This window comes from Giraffa tippelskirchi, chromosome 8 (assembly GCF_054371585.1).
Source record: "Giraffa tippelskirchi isolate mGirTip1 chromosome 8, T2T-mGirTip1v1.2.pri, whole genome shotgun sequence".
In the NCBI taxonomy this organism is placed as follows: Eukaryota; Metazoa; Chordata; class Mammalia; order Artiodactyla; family Giraffidae; genus Giraffa; species Giraffa tippelskirchi.
In genome coordinates this window covers 50608250-50625616 of record NC_137282.1, presented here as the reverse complement: position 1 = coordinate 50625616, position 17367 = coordinate 50608250, and the positions used below count along the sequence as shown (strand labels likewise).

Below are 17367 nucleotides of genomic sequence, written 5' to 3'. Positions count from 1 at the left end.
GGAAGGGTATTATAGGTATCACTAGAAGAATTCACAAAATTATTCACTGGCATCGAATATACCAGTACCTGTTTATTTACAGACAGCCATCCTTCTGTTTCATGGGAGTCATTGTGTCTGGGGACCACAGAGCAGGGAGCTGGCGTTCTCTGCTTCCAGCGTGCCAGGCGTGATGCTAAGCTATTACTCCCTTGAAAAGTCTCAGAAGGTGGGTGTTCTTATCATGCCCACATGACAGCTGGGGAAGTCAAGGCTTTCAGTATTCAGTGACCTCCCAATGGGTGAGTGGTGGGGTCAGGGTTTGAACCCAGGCCCCGGGGACTCTAGGCCCGCACTCATGAACACTGAGCCATGTGGCCCCGAATTCAAGCCTAAGCTAACCCCTCCCCCTTGGCTCTCTGCCCCTTCCCCAGCTCACCCCTTTTAAATAAAAATCCACAAAGAGGGCAGTCAAGTGTCACAAGAGCCCAGGGCCACTTGGCACAACTCACAGCCCTACATTTGAACCCATCTCTGGTTCAGAGGGGCCGGCTCTCCAAACTTTCTTGTTTTCTGTTTGTGTGGGTAAGGGCTAATTCATTCCTCAAGCCACATGGGATAAGGGCCATGTCTGTGGGAGGATTAAAGGCAGGCCTTTGAGAACTGTCTGGTTTCTGATTCACGATGAGCAGCTTTCCCAGGTGCTATTATCTGCCACACGTGTTTTTTCTCAGCATCACACTACGGTTCTTTGAGGTTCACCCTGGGCTCAGAAGGTACAAAAGGACTCCCAGAATTATCTCCTGAAGTGATGTAATCGTGTTTCCTTCACTGCCTGAACAAGCGGGCACTTCCACCCAGAGCTGGAAATATAGCGAAACCCTTCAAGCTAAAATTTTATTTAAGATAAAATAAAAGAACATGTTCAGCCAAGGCCACGGATCAGTTAGCTAAAGGCAACTGTACTTCCCCGTTCACTCTCTCAGTCTGCCTGCAGAAACAAGGGACACCTAAATGCTGTGAGAGGTATAGCAGGTGTTAAATTCTCCACTGACTGTTTCCTTAAGACATCTCTGTTCTTGTATATTTCCAGCTTCTCCAGGTGAGAACTTGAATCCAAGGTTTGCTTAGAAATGTTGTTTCGGCAGGTCAGCACTGTTCCCAAATTTATGCGCTTAATTATGTCTTTGCGGATGGGGCTTTTGGGTGGGGAGATTGGGAGGTTGTTGGTATCATAGCATCCAACAGAAGTACCAGTGTTTGATTTGGTACTTTGAGCAAACTCCGGGAGATGGTGAAGGACAGGGAAACCTGGCGTGCTATAGTCCATGGGATCGCAAATAGTCGGACACAACTGAGTGAACAACAACCATGCTGTTGGGAAACACTTTTGTGTAACCAAGATGATACCTGATTGTTTTCTCTTATTTCTGGGTCCAGTGGTCTCTAGCTTTACTCAACACAACATGACCACTTGGCACACCAATCAGCGTTTTCTGTCCTCATGTGCTCATTTCAATAAATCTATTCAGTGTTTCTTGAGATAATTTACCAAAAAAAGTGTTTGAGATATTTTACGTCGACTCTGCTGACTCCCCACATGTCCTTGTCAGCAGGGATCGACAGGACATTAGAGTTCCAGGCCACCAGGAAGGCGCTTATGTTCACGGCCCCAAGTACCAGGGAGTGAGAGCAGATGCTGAAATCAGAAAACCATTCGGCCAGCAACACCATGGCCGCATTTTGTCCATACATCTCATGATGATTGTCAGGAGGGTCTGGACCATGCGCCTGAACAAGCTGATGTCTGGGTCCTATATGCTATAACAGGCCCATCGGATAAGAAGAAAAATGCTCCCCTACTTCTGTTATCTTTAAGCTATGCATGCGTGTATCCACGGTAAGTCGTTTCAGTCCTGTCTGACCCTGTGCAACCCTATGGACTGGAGCCCACCAGGCTCCTCTCTCCATGGGATTCTCCAGGCAAGAATACTGGAGTGGGTCACTCTGCCCTCCTCCAGGGGATCTTCCTGACCCAGGGATCGAACCCATGTGTCTTATGTCTCCTGCTTTGGCAGGCAGGTTCTTTACTACTAGCGCCACCCGGGAAGCCCAGGCATCTCAGTCTTTAAGTTGAGATGAATAAAAAACGATTTTTAAAAAAGCAACAGACAGACATAAAATACAATTCCTGGAAGCCTATGAGTTGATCCTCACTGGGTTATTCGGCCACTGGGTGGAATGATTCCTGACTGCTATCTTTCTCTGATCAACCTGCCTTTGCACCAGGAATGCCTCAGAGTGGAGCCTGGGATCCACATCCTTGATGTGAGGCTGGGGTCTGGCAGGCAGCACGTGCAGAAGCCAGAAAAAAACACACTTGTCTTCCCCCTGGTTCCCAAGCCCTTGCAGGTGGCGGCTCTGCACCTGTTCTTTGCAGAATCCAGGTGTGTACTGATAGGTTAAACTGAAACTAAGTAATTTTTACAATTTTGTGCCAAATCAGATACTACTGTTTATGCAGGAAGCAGCAGAAGGGATCAAGATCTTGAGACAATTTGGAGGGGGGGTAATGATAAACACAACTGGATAAAATACTAGAAACTTAATTTCTTCCCTGAAAATTGTGAACGTGTTTCAACTTTTCAGGGTTAGTGATGCTGGGTCTGCAGGGCGTGGGTGAGATAGCACTGGATTGTTCAACTAATGGTAAGCAGAATAAAACCAAAAAGCAAAGAGACCCAACTTGAACACTGGTACTTCTACTGGATACTATGATGCCAACAACCACACCCTCCCAAAAGCCCGATAAGCAAGGATGTAACTAAGCACATAAATCTTGACAAGTGTGTTAGTCACTCAGTCGTGTCCGACTCTTCATGACCCCATGGACTGTATGTAGCCCACCAAGCTACTCAGTCCATGGGATTTCCCAGGCAAGAATACTGGAGCAGGTTGCCATTTCCTTCTCCAGGGGATCTTCCTGACCCAGGGATCGAACCTGGGTCTCCCGCATTGCAGGCAGACTCTTTACTGCCTGAGCTTCGGACAGTGCTAACCTGCATGGAGAATATTTCTAAGCAATTCCTACACTCAGATTCTTACTTTGAGAAGCTGGAAACACAAGAATACAGCTGTCTTATGGAAACAGTAAGTGGGGAATTTCAAAAGAAAGCAAATGAGTTGGATAGTTTGCTGTTGTTTAGTCACTAAATTGTGTTCGACTCCTGTGACCCCATGGGCTGTAGCCTGTCAGGCTCCTAGGCTCCTCTAGGCAAGAATACTGGAGTGGGTTGCCATTTCCTTCTCTAGGGGATCTTCCCAACCCAGGGATCAAACCTGTATCTCTTGCATTGGCAGGTGGACTCCTTACCACTGAGCCACCAGGGAAGCCCCTAGTTGACTCGTTAGGTCTGGTCAATCAATCCACGTGGCCTTAAATGACAAGAGGGTGCTTTTCTTTCAGAAACATCAATGTATGAGTTTGCTAGAGCTGCTGTAACAAAGCACCACAAACTGGGCAGCCTAACAACACATTATCATCTCTCAGTCCAGGAGTGACACCGAAGTCAAGGTGTTGGCAGGGCCATGCTCCCTCTGAAGGCCTGGGGAAGGGTCTGCTCCAGGCCTCCCAGCTTCCAGCAGCTTCCAGCATCACTCCAGTCTCCACGTGGCACCCTCCTTGTGCCTGTGTATCCACATCCCAACCCCCCAAGAACAAGATGGAACAGGGGTCCACCTGACCCACCCACCAGGACCTCGCCTGAACCCTATTTCCAAATAAGGTCTCATTCCAAGGTGAAGGGGCTAGAACTTCAATATAGGACTTTGGAGTGGACACAACTCAACACATAACCAACCATCAGAAAGAAGACTCGGGATCAAGTACTGAGTCATATTTTCCCTTTTTACCACCCATTGACGTCAAAAAGCAAGGCTCAGGGTGGATCCAGAGTAAAAACCTATTTTAAATCTTTTAAAAAAATAACCAGATCCTTAAGTAGTAATAGCCACTGGCCTCAGATACCCCTGTATCCTACTGTGAAGTGCTTTGGTTGGATCCTGAAGCTGAAGCGCCAATACTTTGGCCATGGGATGGGAAGAACCCACTCACTGGAAAAGACCCTGATGTGGGGAAAGATTGAAGGCGGGAGGAGAAGGGAGCAACAGAGGATGGGATGGTTGGATGGCATCACCAACTCAACGGACAGGAGTTTGAGCAAATGCTGGGAAATGGTGAAAGACAAGGAAGCCTGGTGTGCTGCAGTCCATGGGGTTGCAAAGAGTCAGACATGACAACAGGGTTGGATGGCCAGGCTGTCTTCTCTCTCTGCCCTAAGTGACAGCCACACACACGTGCACACACACATACACACACACACCCCATCCCACCACTACCACCACCACCGCCACCAAACAGCCTCCATTTGTTGAAGCCAGTGGGATGCAGCCTGGAGGCCCTGGCATGGCCCCATGACCCCAGCAGAATCAATCTGGGGCCATGAAGCCCACCCTGCAGCAGCCTAGTGAGAGAACCCCTTCACACCTGTCTTCCTGAGACAGCTGAGTTCACCCCCATCAGCCATGGAATAGTCTATTCTACCCACGGACAATTGGTCGCAGTTACTCATTTCTTAAGAACCTACCTCTTTTAAACTCTTCTAAAGTTTACAGCAGGCTTCCCAGGCTGTGGTAAAGAACCTGCCTACCAATGCAGGAGATGTAAGAGACTCGGGTTCGATCCCTGGGTTGGGAAGATTCCGCTGGAGGAGGGCATGGCAACCCACCTCAGTATTCTTGCCTGGAGAATCCCACGGACAGAGGAGCCTGGTGGGCTACAGTCCATGTGGTCGCAAAGAGTCAGACAGGACTGAAACGACTTACTGAGCGACTAACACTTTGGAAAAAAATGACCACGTGTTTGTGGTACCAAATTGGCAAGTTTGGTACATTTTGCAAGCTAATCCATTCACATCACCACAATGGCCTCACATCCAGGAATATGGGGGTCTGGTACCTTTTGGGGTGCTTCTCTGCACCAAAAAGGCTATTGAAAAGACATATCCTACCCTGGTTAGTGGTGTCTATTCTGTCCCCAAGTCTGGGATTCAGGGGGCAATCGTGATCAGTTCCAAGGGGCTGTTTCTGTAAGTTTAGCGTTATCAGTTCCTCTCCCCAGGATGAAGGAACACCGCTCCTGCCTTCTTCACACGTTTGTGGCCACCACCCTCTGCGATCACCACAAGTGTCTACTGGAGAAACGCGGCCTCTCAGTGCACACTGAGTATCATAGGGCTTTATAATCAGTCATGTTAGGGACGGAGACCATGGCTCTGCCGGAAGGTTCTGGGCAAACCCGGCTGCTTGCTTTTGACCCAGCGCCAGCTACAGCTTTGTTCTTCGTGGTGGTAATTTGTCCTGCACAGCTCAGATCGCTGGCCTCCTCTGAGTGGCCACTACACCACACCTGATTCCACCATGCGGCATGCCTTCTGAAGCTGTTCTTTAAACTTGATTTAAAGAGTGCATATTTTTGAACTGTGTTTTCCTTCACCCCAAACAGCAGTGTGTCTGCCTGCAGTCACCTTGCTAACCCTGGTCTGCATCATGTCTGCTCCTTTGTTGCTATTGAGGGGATTAATTTTCATTAGAGGGTTCTTACTATTTTGAAGTTGATCTTTTGGATCAGCTAAAGCTCCCCCTTTTCACCCTCACTCCCATCAAATGGTCTAAAGAAGCCAATCACTAAGTGTTCCTAAAGGCAGGGAAGCAAGATGCTCCTTGGGACAAACTTCTGCTTTCCTACCTTATACTCTTCCTAAATCCACTTCCTCTTCCAACTGGGCAGAAGGCATTCTGGGCTGCTTGTCTTGAAGCCCAGTGGTTCAGACAAACTCTCAGATAAGAAAATGAGGGAAGAATGACTCACTCTAAATTAAATTGCAAACCTATACTAGGGAATAAGCATATGCATGTGTTGCAGCACGCTGAAATATTAGTCTCATGTTGTTGTTCAGTTGCTCAGTTGTGTTCAACTCTGCAACCCCATGGACTGCAGCATGCCAAGCTCCTCTGTCCCCCACTATCTCCCAGAGTTTGCCCAAGTTCATGTCCATTGAATCGGTGATGCTATCCAACCATCTCATCCTCTGTCGCCCCTTTCTCCTTTTGCTTTCAATCTTTCCCAGCTCCAGGGTCTCTTATTAACTGTCAAAAGTATTTTTCACAGGCAAAGACAGATGTTGAACCAAACATGTCAGGGCCTGAAGAATGGGTCCATTCTGACTGCAAGATGAGTTTCTGCTCTGGACAGTACAGGTTTTCCTTCGAAAAGCAGTTAGCATGACTGGGCCACTGAGTGTCTGCAGCATTTGTGGCACCAGCTCTTCTTAAAGTCCCAGAGAGAAGAGTCACTAATGCCCAAAAGACCAGCGTTTGGCAAAGTGCCCTAATCCTAGGCAATGCTTAGAAAGCTCTGGAACCATCCGAAGGCTCGCACTTTGTACAGAACATTGCCCACTGCAATAAGCATGATGTGCCTATCCTAAGTGCTCTGCAATGTTAATTTCCTGATACTATGCAGTTTAAAAATTAAAAAAGTGAAAATAGACTCTCAAGTAAAGGACCTCTTAAGAGCTTTAAAAATAAGATAACCTCAGTATAAATAAGGAGATTGTGGCTCAGGAGGGGTGAATGCCACCGGCAACTTTCTGATCCTTATCTCACAGGTAAGCATTAATTCATTCTTGTGTTTGTGTTCTGTTTATTGTGCCCCTTCTGTGTCAGGCAGGATGCTAGGCCCTGGGGATAAGAGGTGACTAACCCACAGACCCTGCCTAGGGAAGATCAGGGCCTACAAGGATGTGAAGAATGAACATGGTAAGTGCTATACAAAGCTGTATGCACTATAGTGACAGCATAACAATGTATTTAGGGGGAAAACCCTTACATGTTTTCTATATATCTTTTAATGGCAATTTCTGGTGCCTCAGTGGTAAAGAATCTGCCTGCCAATGTAGGAGATGTGGGTTCGATCGCTAGGTTAGGAGGATCCCCTGGAGAAGGAAAGGGCAACCCACTCCAGTATTCTGGCCTGGAAAGTCCTATGGACAGAGGACCCTGGTGGGCTACGGTCCATGGGATCGTCAAGAGTCTGACATGACTGAGTACACACACAGGTTGGCCTCTAGCCAAGATGTTAGAGCCAACTGATCGAGGGCCAGCTGCTTGAGTCATTACAAAGATAATGTATCTACTGCTGTACTGTGCTCACTTGCTCAGTCGTGTCCAACTCTTTGCAACCCCAATGGACTGTGGCCCACCAGACTCCCCTGTCCATGGAATTTTCCAGGCAAGAATACCGAAGTGGGCTGCCATTTCCTACTCCAGGTGATCTTCCTGACCCAAAGATCGAACCTGCATCTTTTGCGTCTCCTTCATTAGAAGCCAGATTCTTTAGCACCACCTGGAAGCCAATGTATCTGAGACATACCATAATACTACTGTTTGTATTGTTGAAGAAACCACTGCTTCACGCATGCTGGCCAGTGCCTCAGTGCCAGGTATCTGCTCCTATTTGCTGGAACAGCACAGTACAGAGAAAAAGGCCCTGGAGAAGGAGCTTGGAAGGCGGTTTCCAGCTGGTGCTATTACAGGCAGACCTCGGAGATAATGCAGGTTTTGGTCTAGACTTCCCTGGTGGCTCGGATGGTAAAGAATCTGCCTGCAATGCAGGAAACCTGGGTTCGATCCCTGGGTTAGGAAGATCCCCTGGGGAAGGAAACAGCAATCCACTCCAGTATTCTTTCTTGGAGAATTCTACAGGCAGAGGAGGCTGGTGGGCTACAGTCCATGGGGTCACAAAGAGTTGGACACAACTGAGTGACTAATACTTTCACTTTTTACTGCCCCAGTAAAGTGAATATTGCAATAAAGCAGGAATAAAAATTTAAGCTTTATTAAATACATGTATAGACATCCCTTGGAACTATTTCAGGCCATCACCATAAAGTGAATATTGCAATAATGTGAGACGCATGAAGTTTTTGGTTTCCCAGTGCCCATAAAAGTTATTCACTGTAGTTAAGTTGCTAAGTCGTGTGCGACTCTTTGCAACCCCATTGGCATGAGGATTCTTTACCACCAAGCCTCCTGGGAAGCCCTTTTTAAAAGTCAGGTTTACTCTATACTGCAGTCTGGACTTCCCAGGTGGCTTAGTGGTAAAGAATCTGCCTGCCAATGCAGGAGACTCTGGTTTGATCCTTGGGTCAGGAAGATCCCCTGGAGAAGGAAATGGCAACCCACTTCAGTATTCTTGCCTGGGAAATCTCATGGACAGAGGAGCCTTGCGAGATACAGTTCATAGGGTCAGGGTCACAAAGAGTCGAACACAACTGAAGCAACTTAGCACACACACAGATGATAGCATTAGAATAATTATATAACTGAAACCTCTCTATGGGAAATCAAAGCATTTTTCTAGCTTTTATGTGGTTATCACTTCAAAATACACTTGCTGCTTTTGTTTGAGAAGTACAGAGTATTGCCTGTGAACTGAAGGAAGGAAGGAATATCCGTAAACTCCATCAGTTAAGGTTCTCCATCAGACTTGACCGTAACTGAGGGAGGAGGTCCAAGTGGAGTGACCTGACCACAGAGTGAGCAACAGCCCAAAGCTTCCAGCTTTCGGTGCTGGATGGTGTCCAAGTCACAGACCCTGGCATCCGAACCAACTCGACTCTCAACTTCCAGTCACTTAACACAGGCTCCAAAAGCTGAGGTCTGCTCCAGGAATAGAAACCTTCTCTGTTTTTCCTAAAATCCTCTTTTATAAGGTTTCAAGGTTGTGCAGTGTTTTGCTAATGTTTTAGGTAACTATGGAAAAATTTGCACACTGTAGGGAGAAATAATACAACCAGGAGAACAGGGTTGCCTGGGGTGACCTACCTGACTCAGGCAGGCGTGCTATCAGAGGTCTCCTCACCCCGGGGAGGTGGCCTGGAATATGCTTCTGACATCCCCTTGCAGTTTCCCAGTTTCACGAGGGACGGACTGAGAGGAAGGGCTGGGCCAGGGAGATGGGGTGGCCAAGGATGCCGAGTCATGACCCAGTGTCAGAGGTCTTAGGTGATGGGCTATAGACCTCGTGTTGTCCTTGATGAGTTTATTCAGGTGTTGGATCAAAGGATCAAATATTAAGCTATGGGTTTTGAAAAAAAAAAATCCAAGCAAGGTTTAAAATGTATGTCAGACTTGATTTTAAGGGACCCCTCTTAGGGCTCATCTAGCTAAGTGGCTCTTGTGATAATGGCCAGTGACAATGCTCACAATGTTCCTATCATCACTTGTCCCCAAACCTCTTATTGTCTTATGTCCTCAGTATCAGTCAGTTATGATGGGAGTTGCACACACTCAGCTATTTGTTACTTTTTTTCCATTATGATGTAAAAATGGAGAATTTCTGCAGGACGTAAATATGTAGTCACCACAACAAACAAGGAACTGAGTTCAAAAGACCCCTATTTCTTCTTATCCTCTTCTCATCTCCATCTTTAGAACTCACAGAGCACAGTCTATGATGTGAAGTTGTTTATAAATGTCATTATTATTTTCTTGCTACTGTTGATAAATGTTATAAGCAACCTTAAGTCATATACTGTGTGCTTTGGATTACAGAACATGTTGGAATTTTTTCCCATGTGTTTTGAACATATCTCCTACATCTGAACTGTCCAGGTGAGTTGATAAAGAAACGGTGTGAACTGCTTATTTCAGGCTGTGCAGCATCACCGACAGGCCCTGCCAATGAGGAGGCGACATCCACTCTTGTCCACACCTCTATCCTTGAAGATGGCACAGGGTTTCGAATCCTGTAGGTGCCTGGTAAGTATGTGGTGAATCATGGCTCCATAGGAAGGATACAGCAGTGTAAATATACGAAGAAAGGAACTTTTACCAGTGAAACAAATTAAAATTTGGATACCAATTAAATACCAATTAAATTTGGAAAAGAGACAGTTGACTCTGGGTATTTAAAGATGGGCTGGAAATTATTCAGTAACACAGAATATCATTAAGAAAGGCAAAGCCTGCCTTTCTTCAGCATGTAAGAAGCCCCTTACAGAAATGCCAGAAGTTGACCCTCTATTCTTAGACTCGATGAAAGTGAAAGTTGCTTAGTCGTGTCCGACACTTTGCGACCCCATGGACTGTAGCCTGCCAGGCTCCTCTGTCCAAGGAATTCTCCAGGCAAGAACACTGGAGTGGATGGCCATTTCCTTTCTCCAGGGGATCTTCCTAAACCAGGGATTGAACCCAGGTCTCCTGCCTTGCGGGCAGATTCTTTACTGTCAGCCACCAGGGGAACCGTAGACTTGATGCCATCCCTTAATCAACAGTCGTTTGTATTTTGGGATGAAAATATCTAGGAGAGGTTGTCACCTTATCTAGCACAGCACTGCATTATGGAATACAAGAGTTCTCCCTTTAAAATGGCAATTTCCTCTTTTCGAAAAACAGACACAGAGGTGGGGGCTGGGGGTGGGTCTGTCCTTACCGTCAGCGACAAGGCCATGCAGACGAACGTGAACTTCTTGATGTGGGCTGCCGTGACCGTGTTGCTCGTGCTCACCAGTTTATTGCTGGGGTTATTCTAGGGGGGCAAGAAAAGTCTCCAGGTTATCCTGGGCTGACCACTCATGCTTCTTACTGAGCATCTCATTTCTGTTTGATTTGACGTGTCTGAAGCATAGATGTCACGGGACAGCTTGGAAGACGTCTGCCACTGGACTTCTCTCTCAGACAGCTGTTAGGTTTCTGGACATGATCGCTCACCAGAGGGAGTCCAGGACTGAATGCCTGGCAGTGTCTCCGGAATCAGTCCCCTCTCCTGGGCGCTGGGTGCCCACCCACCTAGTTCAGGGCCCCAGCCCTTCCTGCAGTGTCTGACCACCCTGGGCTCTGCAGGCAGAGATGGCAACTGAGCTTGTATCTGGAGGCACATGTCAAGACTCCTGTGAGGGGCACATTTGCTCCCTGAGATAAAGGACTGGGTGTTTCATCCATCTCTTTAGCTCCTGCAACTCAGCACCATCTTTTTTAAATAAAGAAGGTGCTCAAACAGCCCTTGTTAAATTGAAATGTGAGCACATTTCACTGACACATCCCCGAGGCTGGCTGATGCCATCTCAGCATCATTGCTAAGTGTACCCGCCACTCAATCAAAACCCTTGATTGAGGGTCAAGTGTCTGGTCCTCAACTGTGAACAGCAGCTGAGAAAAAACAACGCCCACCTCGTTACGCATCCAGTGAGCCCCAGAGTTGATTCACAGAAACCAACGACAAGCCCCTGGCTCCCACATCAGCCTAATGACAGATGTACAAGCGGAGGTGTTACAGGTCCCACTTGATGTTTGCTTCCCATCAGAGACTGAGGCAGTCTCTGGAAGCCCTTCTCCTTTGTGCCACCAGCGCAAACCTCGGGTGGGGTTTCCATTTTCTTCATTCCGGTCTCTAAAGCACACCTGCTTTTCCTGGAAAACAGACTGCCACGCTGGCACAGTGCCCATCACAGCGGGTGGGACATCTCTTCATCTCCTCTCCCCCAGGGATCCCTGAGGGTGGTCCCCTGGTGGGCTGGGTGAGAAGGGGGCCCCGCCTCCAAATGCACACGCCCACCCTTGCCCCTCTGCCCTCGTGGTGACAGCCATGGGCCCCAGCTCCCTCAAGTGTGCTTTGATTTTTAAGACGCAAATATGTTTGCCAATATGGTTGGAGTAAACCAGCATGTATCACTGGCTCAGCATCAGTGTCCTGTCTTGCTTGCCCCGTCGGCTTTTTTGCAGAGACCACACACTCTTTGCAGATGATAACCGAACACTAGAGAGAATGCGGAAGAGTGGAAAACTCTCCCATCTCCCTGTTTAGCTAGAAACATCAGAAGTTATGCGAGAAATGTTAAATCTCTAAGTCTGGAACCCACAGGCAGGCTAAGGATTTTCAACTGTCAATGCAGCAAATTCCGGAAGTCCACACAGAGGTGTCTAAGATCTGGGTGAATAGACGGCATTCATGGGAATGGCCGGAGTGGTGCGGTGGAATGCATGGAGGTTTCACAAATATCCTGATTTCCTTCAGCATCAGGCTCAAGGGATGCTCCTTAAAGGGATTTTTTTTCATAGCGTCTAACCTCTGTGATCGTGAATAAACAATGCTTTTCTTGGCTGCTCTTAGAGAGACTGTATAAGGCTGTATTGTTAAGTTTAATCATTTCAAGGTAGCCAAAACCAATTTCAGATGAGACGCTCATAGCCAGGAGGTTCAAACACTTTAGAACCTGCTATTGGATTTTATTATATAGTCTTATTCTCCAAGAGCTAAACATTTAGCAAGAAGACTTATATCCATCTTGGTTTTTGAGGACTTACTTCTATACACGTGTTCCTTGACATGACTGATTTCTCTCCAAAGATTGGCTTAAACCCACTCCAACATAGATAGCTCTCTGCTGCACGTGACTCAGCATTCTGAAGTCCACTCTCAAAGGCTTGGGAAGCAGGCATCAAAGGCATGTTTTAGGACATGCTCTGCACCCTGATGCTCCACGTGAATGTTGGCAAGTGGTGGAGTGTCCAGCTCATTGTTCACTGGGGAAGTTCCAATCCCGTAAAGAGTTCTGAACAAGAGCCTCCCTCTCTTGCGTGTGGCTGTGTGGGGCAATCCCTGACTTGCCTGGAGGGGACCTGCTACTCACAGGTGACTGATTCTGGGTTGGGGAAGAGAGGCAAGTAATGTGCTGGGGACGCTGGTGAACAGACTTCCTCTCATCACCTCTCAGTGCTCTTTTGGGATCAGATTAAAATGATGCCAGCAATGACTCTGAGCTAGTTCTACAGAAATTCAAACAGTTGCTATTAAGAGTACAAGCGGCACGTTGTTTGCTTTTTTCCTATTTTTTCATTTTAAAACATTGCATGCAGTCTTTTGGGGGAGGGGTCTCTTTGTCTACTTATTTATTTTAGGTTGAATGTTTAAAGGTTCAAATAACTATGCTTGAATGAAATAGGCATTTCTCAAATGACCTGCAGGTCAGTCTTGACTTGGTCTCAGGTTACAGATCTGAAGACTTATGTGCCTCCCTCAAATGTCAGCAGAAGCTTTCAGCTGGAATAAGTTCATCCGAGTCCTGAATATTCATTGGAAGGACTGATGCTGAAGCTGAAACTCCAATGCTTTGGCCACCTGATGCGAACTGACTCACTGGAAAAGACCCCGATGCTGGGAAAGATTGAAGGTGGGAGGAGAAGGGGACGACAGAGGATAAAATGGTTGGATGACAGCACTGACTCAATGGACATGACTTTGAGTAAACTATCTGTACCTTCACATCAGCTATGAGGTCAGTAAAAACAAACAAACAAAAAGCAACAAACCACAGAAACAAAAACAATATATTAAATTTTTTGAGAGTATCATTTCCCTTTTGCAAATAATTTCTCAACAGGAGTAACCCAGAAGTGAGGACCAGTTTGGAGACACATCCTGGGAGCCGCATCAAGGCAAGCATCAATTCGCCTCTGTGATTTCCTGAGGGACGTGTTCCACAATTACCTCTGCCAGCCCCAATGCTACATCAGCCTTGCAGAGGGAGGTAAGGCTGAGAGACAGTGAGGTGTCCATCACCGGAGATCGCTGTCTTTCAAATGCTAATTTTAAAGAGAGTGTTTGGAAAACTGCACCGCACAGGGTTCTCACCTTGTCAAAAGCAGGGTAGACAGCACGGATTTCCGTCAACCAGCCGTACGGCATGTGACCCACGGGGTATGTGGCTGTCAGAATTGCCACGGCCTGTAAGAGGAAGAGCCAGCAGTTAGCAAGGCATCCGCAGAGAGCATCTCCAGCCTCTGCCTGCCGCCTGCCACATGGCAGCGCGAGCTGTCTCAGCTACGGCCCCCTGACAGGTCATTCCATCCCAGGGGACAGCATGGCCAGCCTTGGGACGGCCCTGGAGCAGGAGGAAGGGGCAGGGGTCCCCTGCATCCCGGGGAGCGGGCTGAGCAGGTCCAGGGTGTGCACCTGAGACTAGGAGGATGCGTCCTGTTTTAGACACATTTATCCAGGTCCTGATCGCTGATGGAAAAGCCAAGATTTCAACCCTGGTCCGCCAGGTTCTCACAGAGCCAAACGGAACCCTCTAGTCTAGCCCGATTCTTGAGTCTCCAAACGTGATTCTGAGCTCCACCCCTGCTCTCTGAACACTCGACACTCAGGGACCACCTCTCCGCCTCCACACCGTCCTTCAGGGAAGCTGACCGTGCACACCTGTCAATGGCTTTATGGTACTCGCCACCCCACTCAACTCCCTTCCAGTCTGTTCAGCCCAGGAGAGCCCAATTCTGATGTTTAACTTGAGAAAACTAATACTTCTCACAGGAAGCCAAACAGGTTCTTCCAGGAATATGAGGTTTCATTTCTTTGCTGTTGTTGTTCAGTCTCTAAGGAGTGTTCCACTCTTTGGGACCCCATGGACTGCAGCACGCCAGGCTTCCCTGTCCATCACCAACTCCTAGAGCTTGCTCAACTTCATGTCCATTGAGTCGGTGATGCCATCCAACCATCTCATCCTCTGTTGTCCCCTTCTCCTCCCTCGCCTTCAATCTTTCCCAGCATCAGCATGCTTTCCAATGAGTTGGCTCTTTGCATGAGGTGGCCAAAGGACTGGAGCTTCAGCTTCAGCATCAGTCCTTCCAGTGAATATTCAGAGTTGATTTCCTTTAGGATGGACTGGTTTGATCTCCTTGGTGTCCAAGGGACTCTCAAATGTCTTCTCCAGCACTACCTTTTGAAACATCAATTCTTCGGCACTCAGTCTTCTTTATGGTCCCACTCTCTTGTCTGTACATGACAACTGGAAAAACCACAGCTTTGACTATACGGACCTTAGCTGGCAAAGAGATGTCTCTGATTTTTACTATGCTTTCTGGGCTTGTCATAGCTTTTCCTCCAGGGAGCAAGCATCTTTTAATTTCTTGGTTGCAGTCACCCTTCATTTCAATGCCAGGAATGTGAGTGAGGTAGGTCTGCAGCCGGTGAAGACACTGCTCAGAGAAGCAGGTGGTGGAATCAGGCAGATCTGGATTCCAGAGTCACTCTGTCACTTCCCAGGGTTGTTGGGAGTCAATGAGATGTATGCAAGTGCCAACACCACCAGAAGCGAATGATTAATTCATGTCAGTTCTGTCCCCCTATGCTGAGGTCTGTCTCTACGCACTGAAGTCCACTTAGAAACAATTCTAACATACAAATTGTCTTGGTTGTTTTTTTTAGGGGAAGATGGAATTCTAGCACACAGGTGAATGGGGGGAGGGCGTCCCATACTTTTTACAGGGCAGCTGAAACAACAGTATTAGGTAAAAAAGCTGCCGTGTTACAGAAGCCGCCCCAGAAGACATTCGCGATTCAAGAAAACAAAATCCAGGAACCCATGGAGACAAGAGAAAGCATTCGGCTTGTGATTTATGTACTTCTCTTTCCAGGTCAACATGAGCTGCTTCCCAGGACATGGAACCTGGCAAGAGACCCCGGCCTGGAGATGTGCTGAAAGCGCATTCAAGGGCAGTTGTGTAAACAGGAGGCCCTTGGGAGTGGCCACTGGCTTTCCTGAAGGATCAGCAGTTCCAGAGCCAGAATTAATTCCCCAGAAGGCAGCAGATGAGCAAACAAATGAAGTCTTTCTATTTGTTCATACCATACTGGCACGATGGAAAAAAAAAAAAAAATGCTTCGACTCTCTCCCTGGAGGAGCTGCCAGTTTCCAGATCAATTTCTCGACTTATGAGTAAACAGAGGAGACCCTCCTTTGAAAGAGGGCAGGTTGCCAAGAGTGCAGGAAGCCACGGCGGGTTGAGTGGTACATGCGGGAGGCAAAGCAAGGACAGGTGAGGGGAGGCGGGTCAGACACAGAGGATCAGCCCCGGCGTCTGGGTGCTTCTGCGCGTGGCCGGTCCCATCGTCCTCTGCTGACTCCATGAGAAAATGCAGAGGCCACTGAGCGGGAGAAAGAAAACCTGGATCTAACACAGTCCAGCTTCTTGCTACTTTTGTGTCTTTACCTCGGTTTTTTTCATGGGGTAAAAGAGAAGGACGATAAGATATCTTCTTCCGTACTCATTACACTCGTTCAGTCGCTTAGATGCATCCGACTTTTTGCAACCCCATGGACTGCAGCACGCCAGGCTTCCCTGTCCTTCACTATCTCCCAGGCACTTGCTCAAACTCATCTCATCCTCTGTCATCCCCTTCTCCTCGTGCCCTCAATCTTTCCCAGCATCAGGGTCTTTTCCCATGAGTCGGCACTTTGCATCAGATGGCCGAAGTATTGGAGCTTCAGCATCAGTCCTTCCACTGAATATTCAGGACTGATTTCCTTTAGGATGGACTGGTTTGATCTCCTTGCAGTCCAAGGGACTCTCAAGAGTCTTTTCCAACACCACAGTTTGAAAGCATCAATTCTTCAGTGATCAGCCTTCTGTATGGTCCAACTCTCACATCCATATACAACTACTGGAAAAACCATAGCTTTGATTATACATACCTGTGTTGGCAAAGTGATATCTTTGTTTTTAATACGCTGTCTAGGTTTGTCATAGCTTTTCTTCCAAGGAGCAAGTGTCTTTTAATTTCATGGCTGCAGTCACCATCCACAGTGATTTTGGAGTCCAAGAAAATAAAGTCTGTCACTGTTTCCATACTCACAAAAAAACAAAATCACATCATTCTAAGTCACGGATGGAGATCCTCAATGCTTCCTTGTGTGAAGGTGTCATAGAACTTAATATCACAGAACTTCTTAGCTCTCAAGAGGAACTGGGAACAAATTTGTCAGCCACCTCCCTGCCCTCATTTGTTACACAGTGACTTTGGGCACCCATGTTCCCAGAAGGTGCCTTACCTCTGTAGCTGCAGAACTGCCACCGAGGTCCCGGGAAACAAAGAGGTTGACAATGGGCCTACTGATTCTCTGTGTGGCCAAGATGAGCGCCAGAGGCCACCAGAAACTCAGCATCTTTCTTATGGTTGCATCTCCCTGTATCGACAAAAGGGGATAAAAGTTCACTGAACTCAAGAAGGAGAATGGAAAAAAATAATTCAAAGCCTTTTCTTTTGATAGCATTCATGAGTCAATTCACTATACTTAAAAATAATACAGGAAAAGCCTCTGTAGACAAGACGAGTTGAATTAAAATAAAATGTACAGTCTTATGAGAAATGAACTTAGACAGCTGGCAAGCTCCCGTGAAATCAAAACACGCCTTTAAGCTTGATGGATTCAAACTACTATTGTCTAAACAGGGCAACACTAACCCAAGCAGAACCCAGCTTCACGGCCT

The 17367-nt window shown here is 47.3% G+C and overlaps 1 protein-coding gene across 2 annotated transcripts in view; it reads right to left on the bottom strand.

Annotated features, from left to right (window-relative positions):
• Positions 1-17367, bottom strand: part of ANKH (ANKH inorganic pyrophosphate transport regulator) — a 158965-nt gene that overhangs the window by 26322 nt on the left and 115276 nt on the right. For both annotated transcript variants that reach the window (XM_081520831.1, XM_081520832.1), the window contains 3 exons: positions 16929-17063; positions 13733-13825; positions 10535-10630 (listed from right to left, as the gene is read on the bottom strand). In XM_081520831.1, the coding sequence (XP_081376957.1) occupies positions 10535-10630; positions 13733-13825; positions 16929-17063 (324 nt within the window). The remainder of the gene's footprint in view (positions 1-10534; positions 10631-13732; positions 13826-16928; positions 17064-17367) is intronic.